This window comes from Lagenorhynchus albirostris, chromosome 10, assembly GCF_949774975.1.
Source record: "Lagenorhynchus albirostris chromosome 10, mLagAlb1.1, whole genome shotgun sequence".
NCBI classification, from domain to species: domain Eukaryota; kingdom Metazoa; phylum Chordata; class Mammalia; order Artiodactyla; family Delphinidae; genus Lagenorhynchus; species Lagenorhynchus albirostris.
Window position 1 is genome coordinate 5054367 of NC_083104.1, and position 21177 is coordinate 5075543.

General features: G+C 44.3%; 2 protein-coding genes across 10 annotated transcripts in view; one reads left to right on the forward strand and one right to left on the reverse strand.

Moving 5' to 3' along the window:
- RAF1 (Raf-1 proto-oncogene, serine/threonine kinase) overlaps window positions 1-19217 on the forward strand; it is a 74303-nt gene extending 55086 nt beyond the window's left edge. For 2 of the 5 annotated variants that reach the window (XM_060161132.1, XM_060161133.1), the window contains exons 6-18: window positions 1411-1509; window positions 3110-3263; window positions 3859-3918; window positions 6352-6379; window positions 6487-6614; window positions 6966-7083; window positions 13371-13455; window positions 14243-14419; window positions 15842-15888; window positions 17076-17194; window positions 17585-17716; window positions 17852-17986; window positions 18213-19217. In XM_060161132.1, the coding sequence (XP_060017115.1) occupies window positions 1411-1509; window positions 3110-3263; window positions 3859-3918; window positions 6352-6379; window positions 6487-6614; window positions 6966-7083; window positions 13371-13455; window positions 14243-14419; window positions 15842-15888; window positions 17076-17194; window positions 17585-17716; window positions 17852-17986; window positions 18213-18356 (1426 nt within the window). In that variant the 3' untranslated portion in view covers window positions 18357-19217. The remainder of the gene's footprint in view (window positions 1-1410; window positions 1510-3109; window positions 3264-3858; window positions 3919-6351; window positions 6380-6486; window positions 6615-6965; window positions 7084-13370; window positions 13456-14242; window positions 14420-15841; window positions 15889-17075; window positions 17195-17584; window positions 17717-17851; window positions 17987-18212) is intronic. The other 3 variants (XM_060161136.1, XM_060161135.1, XM_060161137.1) reach the window with 3 other exon arrangements.
- MKRN2 (makorin ring finger protein 2) overlaps window positions 19126-21177 on the reverse strand; it is a 37582-nt gene continuing 35530 nt past the window's right edge. For 4 of the 5 annotated variants that reach the window (XM_060161146.1, XM_060161147.1, XM_060161145.1 and 1 more), the window contains 2 exons: window positions 20691-20835; window positions 19126-20511 (listed from right to left, as the gene is read on the reverse strand). In XM_060161146.1, coding sequence (XP_060017129.1) covers window positions 20374-20511; window positions 20691-20835 — 283 coding nt within the window. In that variant the 3' untranslated portion in view covers window positions 19126-20373. The remainder of the gene's footprint in view (window positions 20512-20690; window positions 20836-21177) is intronic. The other variant, XM_060161149.1, reaches the window with a different exon arrangement.

Consider the following 21177-nt stretch of genomic DNA (forward strand, 5'->3'; position numbering starts at 1 on the left):
ATATAACACTCTGAAACGAGCTGGTAGGAGTATTACCTGTCAAACAGAGATTGATATACTGTGCTTCAGTAAGGTAAAGAGCAGAGGGATATGAACCCCCACCCCCCACCCCCCCCAGATTGTTTTTACTAGGTTGCTAGTAGACAGTACTCTGTCTACTCTTAAATAACACTGAACAGACCTCTGACATCGAGAAGGAGCAGAAAGTGTGGTTGGTGCTGTTTTCTTCACCTCAAACTAGGGAAAACATTAGTCTTAAAATGATATTACAGTAAACCTTAAAAAAACACATGTATCCCTCAGGAGACAAACCAGTTACTAAAATATATTCCATATAGACAAACTGGTTTTTTTTAAAGGTTTAAATTAAAAGTTACATATTCCAAAGAACCTCTTAAAAACTATTAACAGGGATATGAAAAGTCAAAGGTGAACTTTTATCCTATTTTGAAGGTACCAGAAAAACTAAGGGAATGTTATCATTAAACTACCATGGCAACATCTTTTTTGCTTACGTGGTAGTCATGTGTTGCTTTTGCAAAGAGAGCTTGGGTAGCATAAACAGCACAAACTTTGGAGTCCAGCAGACATTGGTCAAAATCTCAATGTTGTCATTAACTATCTGTAATCCCCTCTGAGCCTCAGCTCACTCATCTGAAAAATGGGGGTATTACCATGGTTGCAGTGTTCTTTTTTTTTTTTTTTTTTTTTGCGGTACGCGGGCCTCTCACTGTTGTAGACTCCCGTTGCGGAGCACAGGCTCCGGACGCGCAGGCTCAGCGGCCATGGCTTACGGGCCCAGCTGCTCCGCGGCATGTGGGATCCTCCCGGACCGGGGCATGAACCCACGTCCCCTGCATCGGCAGGCGCCACCAGGGAAGCCCTGCAGTGTTCTTTTGAGGCTTAACTGAGATAACATGTGAACTTACCGGGCACCAAGTGCTCATCTCATGGAGGGAAGATGCCCAGTTAATGTTAATATCACTTTTCCTCTTATTTATGACTTTTGATGCTGAAGGTGATCTATCCTTCATATTTCTGTCTTTTCATTTGTGCGTTTCCAAGACAGAATGTTTCTGAAAAGCTCTACGTGATATAGGTTATGAATTGCCCTACTCTAGCTTAAAAGAACACATTATTTTGATATGGCTGGACATTTGGCCAGTATTCCCTAGAAATGCACACTGAGACTCTGTGCTCATTGGCCGGTCAAGATTGTTCACATTCTGTAGTCATTCAAACCCAGTCACTTAGGTACCCCCTTACCCTGGCGGGTAGCCTGAAATGGTCCAGTAAAATGTGACTAGGAAAAGTTGAGTTTGAGTAGCTGTGAGTTTGCAAGGCCAGGCAGACTGACTGTAAAATTACTACTGCAAGTCTATAAACCAGTCTTCCTCTGATTTCATTTAGGCTGTTCCCAAATTCCACCGTTGGTGATAGTGGGGTCCCAGTACTGCCTTCTTTGACAATGCGTCGGATGCGAGAGTCTGTCTCCCGGATGCCTGTTAGGTATTTTTTTTTACCTACTGCTTTTCTTTTGGAAAGTTTTATTGGGGCAGGTGGGATTGAAAGCATGAATACAAGAGTTCCCTTGCGTTCCCTCCTTTCTCTGTGTAAACCCTTTGCTGCTTCTGTGGAACTCAGCATTGGCATTAGAGCAAAACAGAACTTTTTCTCTGTGGTCCTCTAGTTCTTAAACTCTGGAAAGTGACTCTGACTACAATTTATTCTGTTATCCTAGCATGTCCCTTGTATCTCATTACATTTTAAAGAGTTTGAGATTTTGCCTTCCTCAGTATGCAGTGAGCCTCAGGGAAAGCATCCCAAAACGATATACAATGCTTCGGTAAGAATAAAACCCTCAACTTTGAAGTGCTTATTATGGCCTTGCATTGCTAAAACCATGGTATTGGATTGGCCAAAAAGTTCGTTCGAGGTTTTCCATAACATCTTACGGCAAAACCTGAACGAACTTTTTGGCCAACCCAACATTGAATAAACTGCTATCTTGAAAAGAATCTAATTAGATTTTTAATATAAATATCTGTTTTAATGTGCCTGTGAGTTTGCACATAATTTGTCTTTACTCTGTTTTCCAGCTTTAAAATCAGAGTTTTGTTGAGTGCACATGCCTTACTGTTACACATGAATTTGGAACCTAAAATAAATCTACATCTTTGTCCAAAATATCTGACTTTAATTTATATATAATCATATAATATTTACTAGCCTTTGTAAGACTCATGGAAATTGTTAAAGGCAGTATATCTCAGAACAAGGAATTTGTACCGAAGTGATATCTGGATATATTTGTATATGACTTTTATTTTTCTTGATAATTTGAAAAGCAAACCTGACCGAAAAACTGTACTTGCTTCTGAAGATTTAGGTAGAAGAAACCAGGCCTCTGAAGGCATTAATGTTGAATTGGAAAGGCAATTGCGATAGAGCAATTTCTCTTAGAAAAAAAGTCTTTTATCTCTTGAATCTATGCATGGTGCTACTTGAATCTAAACAAAACTCCCGAGTAATCTTTGGAGCAGATAATGAAAATGTTATACTTAATGCGTGTTCCCAGTTTGGTTGGTGGGAGAGTGGCGTTGGGTAAAAGAGGCCAGTGATAAATTTCACGGTTAGGTATTGAAACCTAAAAACTGAATTCACATTAATTGATTTTGTGAGCTGTTTACGGGGGGAGAGAATGCACAGTGGATAAAATGCTGGCCTGTTTGCAGACATGCTTGGCAGATCTAACCGTCTATTAAAAAATCTTCCTTAAAGTTTTCTAATTTAGTCTCTAAATTAACCTGGGCAAGTTCCATCTAGCTTTAGTAGGGGGTAGTATTGGTTGACAAATGCTAATCTGTTCTTTCCCAGAGATGGTCTAAAAATTCGGAGTATCCTGTAGAGGTGACTTATTACATAGAAGAAAACTTATAACGTATCATTTCTTTTCACATGAATTCTGAGCACATATATTATTTACTTTTTAAAAATTTGCATGCAAAGGCATCTAAACAGAAGAAACAGAAAATAGGTAGTTGAAAGACTTTACCAATACAGAGGCCTGAGTGTCAACCATGGAATTTTCTTTCTCCTTTTCACCTAGTTCCCAGCACAGATACTCCACACCCCACGCTTTCACATTCAACACCTCCAGCCCCTCCTCTGAAGGTTCCCTCTCCCAGAGGCAGAGGTCGACGTCCACACCTAATGTCCACATGGTCAGCACCACCTTGCCCGTGGACAGCAGGATGATTGAGGTAATAGGGTCCTTTGCGGGTGGTGAAGAGTGTCAGTTATTTGGGTGGGGTTGATGGTTCTGTCAAGAGAGTTTTGGGTTTCAAACCTGATAAGGAATGTTGCAGCACTTTGTCAGGTCTCTGGACTTTTTGAATTTCTTATTCACTGCATCTTGAGACTAGCTTAATTAATCTGGTTGGTATATCATTCAAATGGAGAACTGAAACTTCCTGAAGAAATGTTAACATTTGAACTGATGGTTTCCATGTTAGATTTGAATAGGATTTCAGTGAGCTAGTGAATAAGATACATAAAGAGTAGTTTCTTTTTCATGTGGCAAAGAAAATAATAGTGATAGAGGACTACAGACTCTCTGAAAGACTTTTAAGTGATTTTATTTAGAAATAAGAGGGTGGAGTCACAGGATTTTAATAAGCAGGTATTTAGGAAGATATAAATGCGCAAAGCTAGTGTTTTCAAACTGCTTTTTCTTTTCTTGGCTTTATTGTATGTTCTGTTTGGTTTGCTTTCTAGTTCATCTTTATTAACAACTGAATACACTTAAAATACTTCCTTTGTTCTTTATTCTTCTTATTTCTCATTGCTTTGGACTAGAATAACAGCCTGAATGCTTCTCCCAGGGCGTGGTCCAGACGATTTTGTTTGAGGGGAAGAGTAGGTATTCTTCTTCATGCCTTTGCTTTCTTGTAAAGTAGCAGGATTGCTAAGACTGTCAGACAGTAGCCTGTCAAAAATGAAACAATCACTAAATTTTATGTTTCTTGTCAGACTTGGTCTCATGTTTTCTTTTTTTGGCAATAGCATATTTGGGAATAAAAAAATAACTTTATGTGGTATTGTTGATAGGTGAAATCAGTTTCTCAAGTGAGATTTTGAGGCCAAGGGTATTAAAAAATTTTTTTAAAAATCATTTTCAACTAAAGACTAATGCTAGATTTGTTTAGTTGTTACTCAACAGCATCACTATTCTATTTATATTTTGTTTAGAAACAAAATATGTCAGTTTGGTTGGTATGCCCTGAAAATCCTTTGATAAGCTTTTATCAAAGACAGCTGTGCTCTATCTACATCATGAATTGTTCCTTGAAAAACCTCAGGGCCACCTACTACCTCAGGCACAGCTTACGTACCTCAGTCAGACCTCAGATCATTTTCGACATACTTGTCCTACCGATCAGATGTGGGAGGGGCTCAACAAAAGAGTTGGCTTTCGAATGTGGGGCCTAAACTTGTCATTTGGGGGCACTTTGGTTATCACAAGATTATTGTGAGGGGGTCATGTGTATGCAAGCTATGAGTTTTATTGTCTCTATTGTATTGTCACTAGCCCTGATAATAATACAGTAATATACCAGTTACTTTTCTTCTGATATGTGATTTAGTCCTGTATAAACACTGATACTTAGAGGGAACATGAAAAGTGAAAATTCTTGAAGTTTTATTATAGAATAACTAGCACATCTGTGGTGCTTAATCCTTTCTGTACTTTAGAAGCAGACCAAATTTTGATTCCTGTTTTTTAAAAATCACATATGATTCAGCATTTTAAAAGTACACTTTCTTGCTTTGTTTAAACCATCTTAGTTCTCTTTAATATTTAGATTTCGAGATGATGATAAATCAGTCCAACTGTAGAAATTAGCACAGAATTAAGTATGAGGTATGTAAGTGGATACAGGGAAGAAAATTATGACATTAAGAAAAAATCCTAGTGCATGGGAATGTACTTCTGGTCAGTAAAAATACATTGTGCCACGCTTTGACTAAAAACAAAGAATAGATTAGTTGAATAATAAAGCTACAACTGCTAAATATTCTACTGAAATTCAAGTTATTTTGGACAAAGTTTTGTCTACCTGGCAGTCATCCTGTCATACTCAAAAGCATGCAGATTCCTAGGTTTCCCACCTTCCCTCCCAGACATACTTAAATCAGTCCTAGTGGGGTGGAGGGGCTTGGGAATCTGTATTCTTAAACACCTCTCCTGGTGATTCTGAAGACTGGCCAGGTTTGAGAACCCCAGAACCAGGCTTTATTGGTAAATTCTGAAGATGTTTGGGTGGGGCTGCGAAAGTGGGGGAGGCGCAGCTTGGCCTGTGATTCTTCTTATCTCTTGTAAAGATGTCATAGAGTGCGAGCATTCTGGTAACAGTTGTGTGAAAAAAAGGATCCTGTCTTTACTGTGGTTACACAAAGAAAACAGAGTAAGACTTCCAAGAGAAATAATCCTCTTTGAGGATATGGGGACCAAGTGTTTTTCTATTATTGTTATTTATATACTCCAAGTGAGGATTTATAAAAATGAGGATTTAGGTCTCATGGAGAGCCCTGTGATTTAAACTGTTCCAACTAAACAGTTTAATAAATTCTAAAGGTAGCCTTTGACCTCTCACCTGAGTAGAATGTAACTAGTTTCAGAGCTTACCCATAAGATCTGAGGAGCATTTTGTGATGAATGAGCTCATGGCTGAGATCTGTGGGTGGTGATTTTTAGTTCTGTTTCTGCCACCTACTGGTTGTGTGACACTCGCCATGTTCCTTTATCTGTTCACGTGTTTTCATATATGTAAAATGTAGGTTTTAGATTAGGGGATTTACGGTCCTTCCAGCTTTCTATGGTTTTAGGTTTGGATAAAATATGTAGTTGTGGTGCTTACCCATAGCAAATCCAACTCCTAGAGGAGTAACAGTGAACTTGCCACTGAACCCCTCATTAAAAATATTTTATTATTTTTTTGAGCTTCAGTGGAGCAAGATCCCCAACCACTGGAAGGATCTCACCTTGATAGTAACTTTGCCAGCCTTCCTTTAAAGAGTATCAGTCTGCAGTGTGCATTGCTTTCTAGAGTTATTGTATATGAGAAATTAGCATCAGTCCTCCTAATATTTGATGATAACGATCTTGGAGATATTGGCCACAGACATTTGATGAATTTAATCAAAGAAAAGTTAGAGTATGTAATTAGACCTTTGGTGTTTTAGAGATTTTATAATCCACTTTGCTCCTGTAAATCCTTCTCCCTTTCCCTCCCCCAGAGAACATCTTTTCTAGTGCAGAAATTGACCAGCTTTCCTTTTCTGTTTCAGGATGCAATTCGAAGTCACGGTGAATCAGGTACTTGTCTAAGTCATTTAGCAAATAGTCATGGACTTTTTCTCTTTATGCTGTGCACCTTCTGTTGGCTTACCCATGTGTGAATTCTGTTTGTCTTGTCTATTAAGCCTCACCTTCAGCCTTGTCCAGCAGTCCCAACAATCTGAGCCCAACAGGCTGGTCACAGCCCAAAACCCCTGTGCCGGCACAGAGAGAGCGGGCACCGGGATCCAGCACCCAGGAGAAAAACAAAATTGTGAGTATGGTTAACAGTACCTCTTGCATGTTAGGGTTCAATAAGAAAAGCTTAGTCAGAAATGAGAATGCCTTTAATTTTAGGGTTGGGGGGCTCTAATTAAATGAATACATTATAAATATCAATGCCATTTTTGGCATGCTTACATTGGAAAACTTGCTGGTTTGTTGCAAGGCAGGGCACAACTAAAACGGTATTTTCTCAAAAGACAAAAACTGGAATTATAGTTAATATGTCTATCTTTAAAAGATATGGGAATGGATGGAGTTGGGTTGATCTTTTCTTTGACACCCTCGTTAAACAGACTTTTAACAGTCCATGGAGTATAACAGTGATCTCTGCTTGTTTTAGAGGCCTCGTGGACAGAGAGATTCAAGCTATTACTGGGAAATAGAAGCCAGTGAAGTGATGCTCTCCACTCGGATTGGGTCAGGCTCCTTTGGGACTGTTTATAAGGGCAAGTGGCATGGTAAGTCTGGGGCCCTTCCTTTACTACCAGGGTGAAGTCACGTTTCAGTCCAGAGAGGGCCAGGCAGGCTTACAGCAGCACTCTCCAAGGGTACTTGATTGCATCTGAAGATTGAACTTAATGGTATCTCAGTGACGTTTCATACTGTTCTGAGACTCAAGAATGCTATAATTGGTATGAAAACGTTTTCAGGATAATGAGAAATTGGTGAAAAAGAGTTGAGCACCATAGTGAAATGTCACAGTCTCTTATAAACTGATTAAATACAGTGTGCGCCTGGGAGGAACATGCTTTGAAGCTCCTTAAATGTGTTTAAGAGTCTGTTGCTATTAGGAGGGGCATGGATTCTGGAAACTTAAAACTGGAAAGGACCTTAGAGATTTTACATGCCAGAAAACCAAGGTCCCCAAGAGGGGGAACTCACATACCCATGGTCAAACAGTTGTGCACAGGAAAGCCAGGAGCCTCCTAAAACCGATTTTCTTTCCTCTGCCCTGGGATTGGTTGTGGGAATCTCTATCAAACAGGAATGCACAGACTTAATTCTTGAATCTGTGGGGACTTGACATTCTTATTTTAATGGAAACACTTTGTCACTTGGAAGAAACTTTCTATTTTAAGGTCTGTAGCCAAAGCTTCTGTATTTTGTCAACATACTTAACATTTCTGTCAGGTTTTTAATGCCTCTGGCTTTAGGATGTCAGCCAGAAACTGTTTTCTGGAAAATGCTACATGTTCCCCAAAAGACATCTCTTCTAAATTCAGATTTTAATAAAGCAAACAACAACAACAAAACCCCACACAAAACCTAGGGTGCCTAGATGCCTGTGTTTCTACTTTGGATGCCACCGTATTCATCTTTATACATAAATGGACAAAGTTATGAGCATAAAATACATTAGAGCATTAAAATTCAAGTTGTTAAAAACTGAGAAACACTGTGGATTTTCCACTTATAACTAATCATCTGACAAATTTCTCGTCCTTTGCAGGAACTGGCAAAGGACTGAACGTTTGTAGATACATGTAGGGTGATTCCTTTTCTTTCAAAAATTGCGTCTAATATACTACTGGCCTGCCTCCTGGGTCACTGAGAAATTATGCTGTTGCAGAATATTTTCTACATAGATGTCATAAATGTCTTGGTGATCCCTTAGAAAAGAAAAACACAATTTTGTGAGATTGAGTGCTTGTATCTGAGACAAGAAGGCTGTAAGTAATTGCAGGAAGTGGAGCAGAAAACACTGCTTTTAATGCTTCCATTAGGAGCATTTTATCATTTTTATCCGTTTTTAAGCCTCAGCTAAAAGCCAATACATGCAGTTTAAGTTGCGCCCAAATTTAAGCTTCCTCTGATTGAGCACTTTTATTTGGGGGTTCGTAGTTTTTCAGAGCATTAGATTTGCACAGTACTGCCTTGAGCTTCCGTTTTGTCTCAATCTCGAACTTTTAAACGATGGTAAGGAGATGTATCTGCTATAGTGTTCCTTCCATAAAGACAACTGGCAGGATGTAGCTAACATCTAATGCTTTAGGATTCTACTTTTTCTAATTTAAGAGTGTCAAAAGAAAGAGGAGCGGGCTTCCCTGGTGGCGCAGTGGTTGGGAGTCCGCCTGCCGATGCAGGGGACGTGGGTTCGTGCCCCGGTCCGGGAGGATCCCACATGCCGCGGAGCGGCTAGGCCCGTGAGCCATGGCTGCTGGGCCTGCGCACCCGGAGCCTGTGCTCCGCGACGGGAGAGGCCACAGCAGTGAGAGGCCCGCGTACCGCAAAAAAAAAAAAAAAAAAAAAAGTCAGAGGAGCGAGGAGCAGTGGACTTTTAGCCCCTCAGAAAGCAAGCCGTGGTCTGTGAATGAAGAGGAAAATGAGAGGGTCAAGGAAAGCATAATTTCTAGATTGAGTATTTTGTGCTATATTTGCTTCCTTTTTTTTCCCCCGTTGCTTTTCTGATTCTTATATATAATAGAACATTTTATTCAATTTATTAAAAATTACAGCTGTTTTGGTGTCCCCCCACCACCACCACCACCGAGTCTGCCCGTCGGCTGTGAACAGAAAAGGTCTTAAAGCAGCCAAAGTGGAGGCCTCAGATCCGTGAACTAATCAGCGCACTTACCTTATGTACGGAAGAGACCCTTTTGGGCCCAAGTGCAGAGTGTCCTTTGGGGCATGAATTTGGGGTCTGATTTGGCAGCCTCTGCTAATTACAAACAACACATTAAAAGAGATGAATATAGCAGTTGAAGCTGTCAGACTGTTAGCAGCGAGGTCACTTACAGCATGAGAAGAAGGCAGCAACCCCCTCAAGAGCAGATCCCCAAACCTGGGAACACTCTTGGGCCACAGTGTGAAGTCAGCAGCCTGGTATAACCATCTATGGGGATCCCCAGCCCAGCCTAAGGCTGAGGTTTGTCATTTTGACTGAGTCAATAAGTAGTGGAGGAATGGTGTTCATTCTATTTCCGTTCTAGAAAGCAGGGGTGTGTATAATAAGTTTTAGACAATCTCAGATGATTAAAGCAGGGAAATTAATTGGTGTTTAAAAAGGTAAAAACAGGGCTTCCCTGGGGGGCAGTGGTTGAGAGTCCGCCTGCCGATGCAGGGGACACGGGTTTGTGCCCCGGTCCGGAAAGATCCCACATGCCGCGGATGGGCTGGGCCCGTGAGCCATGGCCACTGAGCCTGCGCATCCGGAGCCTGTGCTCCGCAATGGGAGAGGCCACAACAGTGAGAGGCCCGCATACCGCAAAAAAAAAAAAAAAAAAAGAAAGGGTAAAAACATTTGAAATTCACCAGTGATAATAGCTCTTCCTTCTTCAATGGTAGATGAATAATATTAATATCTTATTAAAAACATGATACGCAATAGCCATGTATCTTAACTTGTTTGTACTACATTTGCCTCTGACTTTACTATGAAGGGAAAGTAAGAAGTTCTGGTTTGACAAATAATGAGTACTTCCTGTAGTTATTAAGCAGTGTTGCTGAATGCCTATTGCACGGAATGCTGGACAGGTGGACTTAGTCATGATGTGCTTGGTGCTGAGGACTGCTGAGCAACTAAGTCCCCGGTATTCCCTGCTAGAGGCTGTGGCCATTTCCAACTCCAGAGCTTCAAACAGACAGCTTTTCAATTCATAACTTGCCTTGCTGACAGTTGCATCTTAGAATTCACTCATTTCTTCAGCCAGTGTTTCCTGAGCATTCTTCTAATACCGAGCATTTTTCTAGGGGCTAGGAATGAAGCCCTGAGCAAAACAGATAAAAATTCTTTCTCTTACGGAGTTGATATTCTGGTGGGCATAATAACCAAGAAAAGCAAAGGAGATAGTGTGTCCTAAGTGCTAAGGAGAAAAATGGAGGAAAGCAGGTATAGAGTGGCAGGCCTGGTTCATAGTTTTTAGTAGATTGGTTAGGGAGGAGTCTGCTGAGGAAGTGGCATTTGGGAAGCAGCAACAGCAGATGCAAAATGGGCCACTCACCTGGCCTGTCCGAGGAACTCAAGGAGGTCTGAATGGCTTTAGTAGAATGAGAGAGGGAGAGGCTAATAGCAGTGAGGTCTGGGGTGTGGGTTATAAGGTACCATAAAGACTTTGGATATCATTTGGGTGAAATGGGGGTCTCAGATTGTGCAAGACCTTTAGGAGGTTTGCCCAGCCTTGTCCTGAAAACCAGAGTGATAAGGGAGCTCATGAGTTACCTGAAAAGTCATTCTAGCTCTGGGCATTTCCTACCAGTAGAAAACCGTTTTGTATAGGAGTTGAAATTGGTTTTCCTATGGTGTTTGCCCATTGTTCCTACCAGACTGAATCGCTGGTATGGCAGTCCTTGGAGGGTACACATACAAATGAGGCTGTGCTGTAACACAGAGTATGGTCTCTGGGTTTGAGTAAGAAAGTGCACATAATCTGCTACCATAACTGTTAACCGTGAGCTGCCTGGCCTCTGGATCCCTATGGTGCCATGGGCTCTGTTTTTAGTTTGACCCTGTTCAGTCTTCCCATCAGTGACTTGCATGACTCAGGTATTGTGGATGACTTACACAGAGGTGTCATGCAGATTTGGATAATAGAATTTGGATTTAGAAAGATGGGAGGATTTGAGGTGTCTATGATGATAGAACAAAGAAAGGATGAACTTTTAACAGGAATAAGTCTTGTTCACGAGTCCAGAAAGTAGAGGCTAGAGGTGGAGGATGTTCAGCTGACAGCAGGTCAGAGCGAGTCACTGTGAACAGGCTTTGGCTGCTGATGGATCATCTGAGGTCTGAGGTTGCATTACTGATCAGGTCCAAAATGGGTGACGCTGAGGGTGAGTTCAGCGATGACTGGAGCATGCCCAGAGAAAAGCTGTGAGAAAGGGAAGGGCTTGCAAAACTAGGCTCATGAACTAGGAAGCAACCCCTTCTGAGGGACCATCCAGCATCTCCCCAAGTCTTTCTTCTGCATCCCTATCTCCAGCCTGTCCCTTTAAACCCCCATCTATTGCCTGGCCATCTCCTGGCCCTTCCTCTCAGTTGACTGCCACATTGAGTCAGTTCACCTTCACAGCGTTTCTTGCGTCCATCTCCTCCTTTTTATCCCTGCTGTCACCAATGTGCCTGCATTGCACCTGCGTTCTTGTAGCAGACTCCTCCTTCCTGGCCTCCCTCCTGTCCTACAGGTGTCAAATCACATGCTATGTTAGAGTTTCCCAAACACAACTTGGCGTTTCTCTCATCCCCCTTACCTCACCTTTGTTCCTGGTGTACCAAGTCTAGAACAGCCCCTTCCTTTGGCTTATATCGCACTTCCTTCAGAAAACTTTTCTATATCCTCTCTGCCAAGGTATTTACTCCCCTCCTCTGTCATCCCCCGACCCCAATCCTGTCTTGGCTCAGACTGCTCCAGAATGGGCAATTATGCAAAAGACTCTTGTCCCTCTACTCAGTCATAAGGAACTTGAGGTTGGGGCTGCATAGTTTACCAGCTGCATCTTCCTAGTTATAAGGTAGCTCTGAATATAGCATATGCAGCTCTGCCATCCAAAGTCAGCAGCACCTTCCAGGCAGCCCTGGGCCCTCAGTAAGTTCATGTGCCAGTGAACTGGATAAGAACCAATTTGGAAGCTGCTGCTAAGTGGGGATTTTAGCTTTAGATGATAACAAACAGAGATCACAGGGCAACAGTTAGGGACCTATCATAAGAACCATCTCTGTACCATTTGGTGCTCCCCAAAAGTGGAATGAGTGCTCCAGCAGGCTGCAGGGGGGTGCTGCCAAGGGCACATGCTCAGTTGTGGAGGAACTAAGTCACCTCCAAGTGCCACTGAACTTAACTCCTACTCTGTTTGATCATTGTATTTAGTAAAGTTATTTGTCATGAAAAGCTGAGGTCCTAATGGGGCTTCAGGTAATTTACTATCTTTACAACTATTGTAAGTATGACATAACACTTCTGAAAGTGGCTTCTAAATCGGTAGCACCTGTAAAGTAGAATTGATCCCTGGATGTTTCTGAAGTTATATGAAGAGGCTGGTTTTTACTCACAGTGATTGACAGTCAGTAGTCAGTATTTTAGTTAGAAGTACAGCTATTGGAGTCAGACTAGGGTTCTGATCCTGGCTCCAGCACTTTCTTTTGGCTGTATGACTTTGGCCAAGTAACTAAACTTCAGTTTGTTGCTTGTAAGATGAGGACGACAGTATTAACGTCATAGAGCAGCTACGAGGATTAAAGGAGGTAATACCTGTGAGAGCAGACAGTGGCAGGGTATAGTAAGCAATCAGTATTAATCATTAGGATTACTTTCTAATGGCACTGAAGGCCGAGACGCTTAATTTCAATATATGTCTTTGAATTTGTACAAGGGAGCTTCTCAGGTCTCATTGAAATGTGGCTGTTGAGTTTAGCATCAACTGCTTACTAACTGGCCTGCTTCTGGGCCCCAGCCTCCTGGCCCCGAAGACTCAGTATTTGCTGGGCCATTCATATCCATCTGCTGATGTCATCTTCACAGGCCCAGGTTGTGACCTGTCACACATGACTTCAGCGCTGGGGATGCCAGGCTTGACAGGAACAGTTTAAACCAAGCTGGTTCAAGGCCTGTGGGGCGGTATTTTAAGGATAGTAGTGTAATCTAATTTTTTAAGCTACTTGATCATTCAGAAATTTGCATAGTATTTGTTCCATCTGTGTAGGTATATGATTTTTGAATAAGTGATTAATTATATCTTCTTCAGATCTAGTGTACATGAAAAATAACAAAGTAAGATCATTCAACTGCACTGACTATAAACTAATTTGCAGGAGATGTTGCAGTAAAGATTCTAAAGGTTGTTGACCCCACACCAGAGCAGTTCCAGGCCTTCAGGAATGAAGTGGCTGTCCTTCGGTGAGTAGAAAGCTGGCCTGTCCCTTGGTGTGGCAGGGGCAGGGCGTGGATGCTGGTACAAGCACCGCAGAGGAAGTAGGCTGCATGGCATCATGACCTGTCTCTGAGGGCTGATGGCTGGGACTGGTGGTGAGTGTTCACTGTGGAGTCCTGTGGTTGAAACAACTCCCTCATGAGTGAAAAGGAGCGGAAGGTTTCTTCCAGCTTATGCGCTTGTTAAGCCTTAAGAAGAGCCCCCTTTGATGAGCATACCCCCTTCCACTGCCTCAGGTCTCTGGGCTCACTACGCTGATAGAACAGCCCAGGTTCTATCTCTGGGTTTTGTTTTGACGTAGGGAGAGGTGGGTTCTATTTTCACATTTATTTACAAGAACTCTTTATAGCTAAGTTGCCTTAATTTGGACTTCAAAACCGTCAGTTTTGAAGTCTTTGAGTCACTGTTTACACTTGTAGCAATAAACTGAGTAATGATGGATTCCATAGATGAGGGATCCTTGTGACCCCTGTGGGGAGATTGGTGAATATATGTTGATGAAAGAGAACGTCCTCTGTGTGATCAAGGCCAGCACTGAGGGCAGTGACGGCAGCCCCTCTATCAGCTCACAACACCAGCTGGTTCATCAGCAGTTGGCTGTGTTTGCTTTGCCAGCCCCTGGACTGTAAGCATGAGTGGTGTCAGGAACATGCAGGGTCTGGTCGGAGACAGTGGGAAAGCAGACTAGATCTCCCTGTTCTGCAGCAGCGGAAGGGTCAGAGCCTTTCTTCTCTCCTGCCCTCCACTCTCCAGCAAAACCCGGCACGTGAACATCCTGCTCTTCATGGGGTACATGACGAAGGACAACCTGGCAATTGTGACCCAGTGGTGTGAGGGCAGCAGCCTCTATAAACACCTGCACGTCCAGGAGACCAAGTTCCAGATGTTCCAGTTGATTGACATTGCCCGGCAGACGGCTCAGGGAATGGAGTGAGTGAATGGCCTGATGCGTAGAAAATCTGGGGTCCAAGGATCAACTTGTCCCTAAATCAGAACCAAGATTAGGAAAAGCCAAGCCCGTTAAGTGACTTCTGTGATATTTTTGCACAGCTGGAAATGAATCTGTGTGGTGGGCCAAAGGAACAAGAAATTCAGGTTTATTGCCCAAGCTGAGGCTACCCCCTTAAGGGCTCAGATTCAGGTTCCAGCAACCGCCCTTAAAATTCAGCCAGACAGGGGCTTCCCTGGTGACGCAGTGGTTGAGAGTCCGTCTGCCGATGCAGGGGACACGGGTTCGTGCCCCGGTCTGGGAAGATTCCACATGCCGCGGAGCGGCTGGGCCCGTGAGCCATGGCCGCTAAGCCTGCGCGTCCGGAGCCTGTGCTGCACAGCGGGAGAGGCCACAACAGTGAGAGGCTCGCGTACCGCAAAAAAAAAAAAAAATTCAGCCAAACACTCAACACAGTGCGGGTTGCCACCTTCTGGTGGGCATCGTGTCTGAGGTGTAGCCCATCAAGTGTGCTTATTCCACGTAAAGGTTTGATCAGGTGTCACGTTCTGTGTAATTTTTCCTTTTGGAGAATGCTTAAATTAAGGTGATCCATAGCACCTCCATTAAATACTATTGTTTTGGGTCTTTGTGCTTCGACACATTTCTCTGTGAAAGGGGTGTGCGTGTGCGTTTCATTCTTGGCTAAGCCAGGGCAGTGCTTCTCAAACTTTTCCTTTGAAGTACCCCTAATGTGGAGCAGGGGTACCCCTCATACCCCCCGACAACTAGGAACTTAACTAAAGCTGTGCTTGCAAGTGGTTTATAAAATCTCATGTTGTATTTTTAAAATTCATATGGAATTTGCATTGTGTACATTTCCAGAAATGACTAGTCAGTTATTTTTTAGAGATGAAATTCACTTTTAAAATTCACCCCTTTAAAGTGTACAATTCAGTTTTTTTAGTATATTCACGGAGGTGTAAACCATCACCACTAATTTTAGAAGATTTTCAAGATACTAGATGAAGTCTTTTGTGTCTGGCTTCTTTGATTTGGCGTGTTTTTGAGAGATTCATCCATGTTGTAGTGTGTATCAGTATTCCATTCCTTTCTATGGCTGAAGAATATCCCATTGTATACAGCGTTTTATTTGTTCATCAGTTGATGGATATTTGGGTTGTTGGAATTACTTTTTGAATAAAACTGATGCTGAAAGAAGACCTTCCCTGTTTGTGCTGTGGCCTCACTTTCAGGTGTAAGTCCTGACGTGGACCAGGCTGAACCAGTGCAGGGCCAATCCCCGAAAGTGACTTCTCAACTAGGAGTCAGGCCTTCAAGTGGTTTACTTCTTAGATGTAATTTGAAGCTGCTTTCTACCAATATCTCAAACTGGTTTTAATAGACTTATTTTCCCTTCACAGCTACTTGCATGCAAAGAACATCATCCACAGAGACATGAAATCCAACAGTATCCTTTGGTGGTAGTTTCATCTGACTGCTCAGTTCTAAATTTAGGACACTTTTAAAGTTTACCTCAGCAAAAGTGACTCTGGAAAGAGTTCCATGAAAGTTGAGATACCCGTTTGGGTTATGCTTGAAACAGGCCAATTTTTAAATGCTCTTTATTACTAAATTTAACTTGGGAGAATGGGCCTCTTGTCTTTTATGCTTACTTCTAGTTTGTGGACTGTATATCTGGTCAGACAGTAGCTGCAAGCCAAAAGTTGCAAGATTTTAAAAATTACTACTTAAAATTGTTTCTTGAATGCACAGAAATGGTTTCCTTAGAGATTACTGTTGGAATCAACCCTTTCCAAAGACTTAATGTGCTTTTACGGAAGGGGAATGAATAAAGGTGTTTTTCTTGCTGTAGGGTGTGAAATGTAACAATTTTACATCTGCCTCCCTCCACCAGCCTTTCTCTTTGAAGGGAGTATGCCATTACAGCTACACTTTGCGTCTTGGCCAGTGAGAGGCACAGCATTTGTGTTGGGTCGCATGATGGGATGTGGCCTATTTTGGGCATGGGTCTGAGACATAGGATACCTTTTAGTGGTGGGTTTTTGGGGACCAACATATTATACCATGAAGGCAGACACCACCGATTTTAAGGAGGTATGAACTACTGGGCATCAGCAGATCCCACAAGTCGGCCTTAAACTGCCTGGCTTCTTTACTCAGAACTGAGGTGTTTGGTTTTGATTTCGAAGTCACCAAGTGGTACCTATCCTGTGAGAAATGCCTTCAGGCAGACAGCATTCAGGACTCAGGGTGTTTCTGTTAGCCATTGGAGGGCAGGATGCAGGCGAATGGATGTAAGCAGTCAGCAGGCCATGCTCAAGAGTCTTGGGGCGTAAAGGCACCTACGTTATGTGGCAATGTCACAAGGCCAGAGACCCGGCTCCTAGGTGTGTAAATGGAGGCAGCAGCAGCAGCAGCAGTGGGGGGCAAACTGGCTTGTTGTGGCTGGAGCCAGAGAATCTGGTGCCCGGAGCACCTCCTGGAAGGAGCCGCTCTAAAGCACTAGCAAATCCAGTGCAGAGAAGGCTGGGGCAGATGGGAGGCCGAGAGATGGTGCTAGTTAAGAACTTGGGGAAGTTTTTCAAAAGTAACTTGACCATTCTTTTAAAACCACAGTCCTTAACAGGCATTGAGATATATTTCTCCATGAAGGCCTGACGGTCAAAATTGGAGACTTTGGTTTGGCAACAGTGAAGTCGCGCTGGAGTGGTTCTCAGCAGGTTGAACAACCCACCGGCTCCATCTTGTGGATGGTGAGGCGGCTGGGCTCCCTCTAGCAGGGTGCAGGGCCAGGAGGGGTGATGTGATGGGAGGTCTGTATGCAGGCTTCAGGCATTTCTCTACATTTCCTGACCACCTCCGTGACACCTGTAGTGTTGGCAGCCCCTGGGCAAATTTGGGTTTCCTGGAGGAAGCTGGCGACGAGGAAGTGCTGAAGCACAGCTCGGGGGGAGTTAGGTGATGGGGAGTGCTGGATCTCAGAGACAGGATTCCTGCGCTCCTTTGAGCCTGAGAGTGGGAGCCCTTTGGGAGAGAGCTACAGCAGGGCTGAGGCGGGGACTTTCATACCCAGCCCAAGGGACAGCCTGGCTCCTGCATGTCTGTGGGGCGCAGATGGTGACAAATGCACTTTGTCCCCGTAGGCCCCAGAGGTGATTCGAATGCAGGACAATAACCCGTTCAGCTTCCAGTCCGACGTCTACTCTTACGGCATCGTGCTGTACGAGCTTATGACGGGGGAGCTGCCCTACTCCCACATCAGCAACCGCGATCAGGTGCGTCACTGGTGCTGAACGACCCGCTCGCCGTGGAAGCCCCCGGGCTCTGCCCGTCTGAGCAACACAGGGTGGAAGGTGCTGCTTTCACTGTTGTTCATCCACCTGTTCCCTCAACTGCTTTCTCTCCCTTAGATCATCTTCATGGTAGGCCGAGGGTACGCCTCCCCAGACCTTAGTAAGCTGTACAAGAACTGCCCCAAAGCAATGAAGAGGCTGGTAGCCGACTGTGTGAAGAAAGTTAAGGAAGAGAGGCCTCTTTTTCCCCAGGTAAGACTTGGCTCAAGGTGCTAGAACTGATTAAAGCAGGAGTTCTTAGTGATACAAACAAGGAGAGAAGTTTCTTGCTGTTTGTTCTATAGGGAGGGACTTGTGTTCTCCACAAGATGATGCAGGTAGGGGTGGGGAGAACGGCCTGTGTCTGGCCCAGATTGAAAGCTGCTGCTGCAGAATGCCCTGTCCCCTGCCATGAGAGCATTTTATGGCCTTGTTTCAGATCCTGTCTTCCATTGAGCTGCTCCAACACTCTCTACCGAAAATCAACCGGAGTGCTTCTGAGCCATCCCTGCACCGGGCGGCCCATACCGAGGACATCAATGCCTGCACGCTGACCACATCCCCTAGATTGCCTGTCTTCTAGTTGACTCTGCACCTGCACTCAGGCCACCAGGTGGGAAGGGAAGTCAGCAGGCATCACCTTTTTGCGGGGACAGAGCTCGTCTTCAGAGAAGCTGCTGCTAAGGACCTTCTAGACCACTCACAGGGCCTTAACTTCACGTTGCCTTTTCTATCCCTCTGGCCCTGGGAGGAGGAAGCCATTTGCAGTGTTGGTTTGTCCTGCTCCCCCACAACCCCTGTGCTCATGAGCCGAGCCTCCTTCAGATGCACCGGTGGCTGCTGATGGCAGTACATGATCTGGGGCCCCAGCTGTTCGAGTATTTTTAGGGCAAGAAAAAGCACTCAGAGGGGAAATGCAGGTAGCAGGCAAACCAGCCGTGACGTGGGGACATGTGGATTTTGGAAATCAGCTCCTGTGAGGAACGCTTATCACAGGACTTCTCTTCAGAGATACGTGGTGTGGCACCAAACAGGTAGTTTTGCACATAATGCACCAAACAGCCCAGGACTGTCGAGACCGTGGCAGCCTGGAGGAGCCTGCTTTGGTACTATGGACTTGACTTTGGGGACACTGCCTTTTCTTGAAGGTCTCTAGTGCTTTGGGATGGTTTTCCAGAAGAGGTGCTTGGCCTGCCCCTCCCAGTCTCCGCCCTCTCAGGGAGCAGTCTTCCATTGTGCTGAATTTGTCTTCCAGGAGCTGCCCCTATGGGGCGGGGGCGGGCCCCCCCCACCCCTGCCCCGCCAGCCTTGTCCCTACATCACATCGTATACAAGGAAGCCAGGAACACAGGTTTTCTTGGGTTTAATTTTGTTTTTATTGCGCCTGACAAAATACAGTTATTCAATTTGTTATTTTAATAAAATAAATTAAATGTAGGTTTAATGGCTGTTTCCTCCTTTTAAAGTAATCCTGAGCTCACAGCTTGAACTCCATTTTGTTCATGCCTTTGGGAGCAGAACTCAAGAAACAGGAAATGGGCCCAGAGCCTCTGCTGGGAATTGAATTCAGCCTTTGTCACCCTTCACTTAAGAACTCCAAACTCAGGTAAAGAGGAGACTTTCTTCTTTAAAGTAAAGTAATGCATTTTATAAAACATTTGGTGTCTACAGCTGTCTATAAAAATAGATAATTTAGGCTTGGATTGCGTTCTGATTCACAAGGTTATGCTCCTTCAATTAAAATCACTACTGATTAAAATCACTACTGATGACAGAAGACTTGTACTCTCTTCAGGACCACCACTAGATAAGAACCAGAAACTGTTCTTGGGTGCTGTTTTTATGAAATTTAAAAGCAAAGCCAGGTTTTACAGATAAGAACATACATGAACCCTCGGGGCACAAGCCAGCAGGTGAGAGTTTCCCTGGAGGCATGTGTGCAAGATTACTCCGATTGTGACCCTACCCTACCACAAACCGGAAAAGAGGGGCCATATCTCTGCTTCCTGCTACTTCAAGAGCCCCCCCCCACCCCACCCCCAGGTAAGAAGGTTTATACCTGTCTGCTGAACGTCCTGCAACAAGACTTCTCCCCTGATTTGGGACACTGCAGAGCCCTAAGTCAAGTTTGTGCTAAGGTGTGCAGCGCTCACTTGGTTTTTGAAAAGCAATATCCAAATCCAGTGTTGACCACACTATTTCAGTGTACCAGGGAGGGTCACCACACAGGAATCCTTTGGTAAGATAAATGAATCTGCTGCTTTAGGGGCAGCTGCACAGTCCTCGAAGACGGGAGGCAGGCTGGTCTGAATCAATCAGTGAAAACGCTGGCTCGTCAGCTGGCCCCCCTGAGGAGTTTGAGGTGGAACTAACAAACAGCAACTAGGGAAGCAGCAATTCCATATATGTGTTCAGGTTATTTTATATTCTCACCCTTCCCATGGCTGTAATAATGGAGTGGATGAGACCAAGGTTAAATACAACCCCACTCAAATTCAAGTGACACGCCACCCCAGGCTGTCGTGAAGGAAGCTCTGCACACCCTGGCTTGGGGAAGCCTCGGCTGGTGGAGCCTAAGACGCAGGGCGACCACCTACTCTTCAGGGTTCTGATGACTCCACTCCGGAGAGGTGCATGAAGAGGTCCCCAAGCTCTGTCATGTCAACGTCTTCAGTGTTGTGGACATGCTGGCTTTCTCGGTTCTCAATGAAATCCCAGAGCCGCACTGAATTAAAGAACTGCAAAAACAGCCAGCAAACATGCCTGGTTATTGCTAAAGGCAACGTGAAAGCTGAGTAGCTTCTATTTTGTTTGCCTACCACATGCCCTTCTGCCAAAGCTACAAGGAGGGGCCAGGAGCAGTCCCCGGAAATGCCTACAGGTGGGTGTTCCTGACTAGAGATGGCGAAGTCCTTACCCTCACGGTGCCTTCAGAACTGAGCTGTTTCCGAGGTTTCTCTGGTTCTGCTAGCCGCCCATCAGGGTAAGCATGGCGGTAAAGGCATTTGCTTCCAAATGGGCAGGTCCCTTTGCCTTGCTCGAAGTATTTACAAGCTTTTTTTCTGAAAAGCAGAAAGAAAGGATCAAAAGAGCAGTGGGAAAATCTGGGGTGCAGATGAACCACTGTCTTCCTCCATCCCTATCAGAGCCAGGTCAGCCTCAGGTCAGAGGGGCTGAAAATGAGGCTCAGAGAGGCTGGATGCTGATTTCCAAGCTGGACAGTACTTGCACCACGATATGCTGCCTCACGTGGAATTGAACGTGCACGGGGCCGCCACTGTGTTTTGAGCCTGCAGTGCTCCAAAGGCCTCCAGGGGCAGGTAGGCCTGAGCATTCCTCTGGGCCAGCTGTCTGGGCTCCAAGGTTCTGAAGCTGGGCTACTTGCCTCAGCTCAAAGTCCCAAC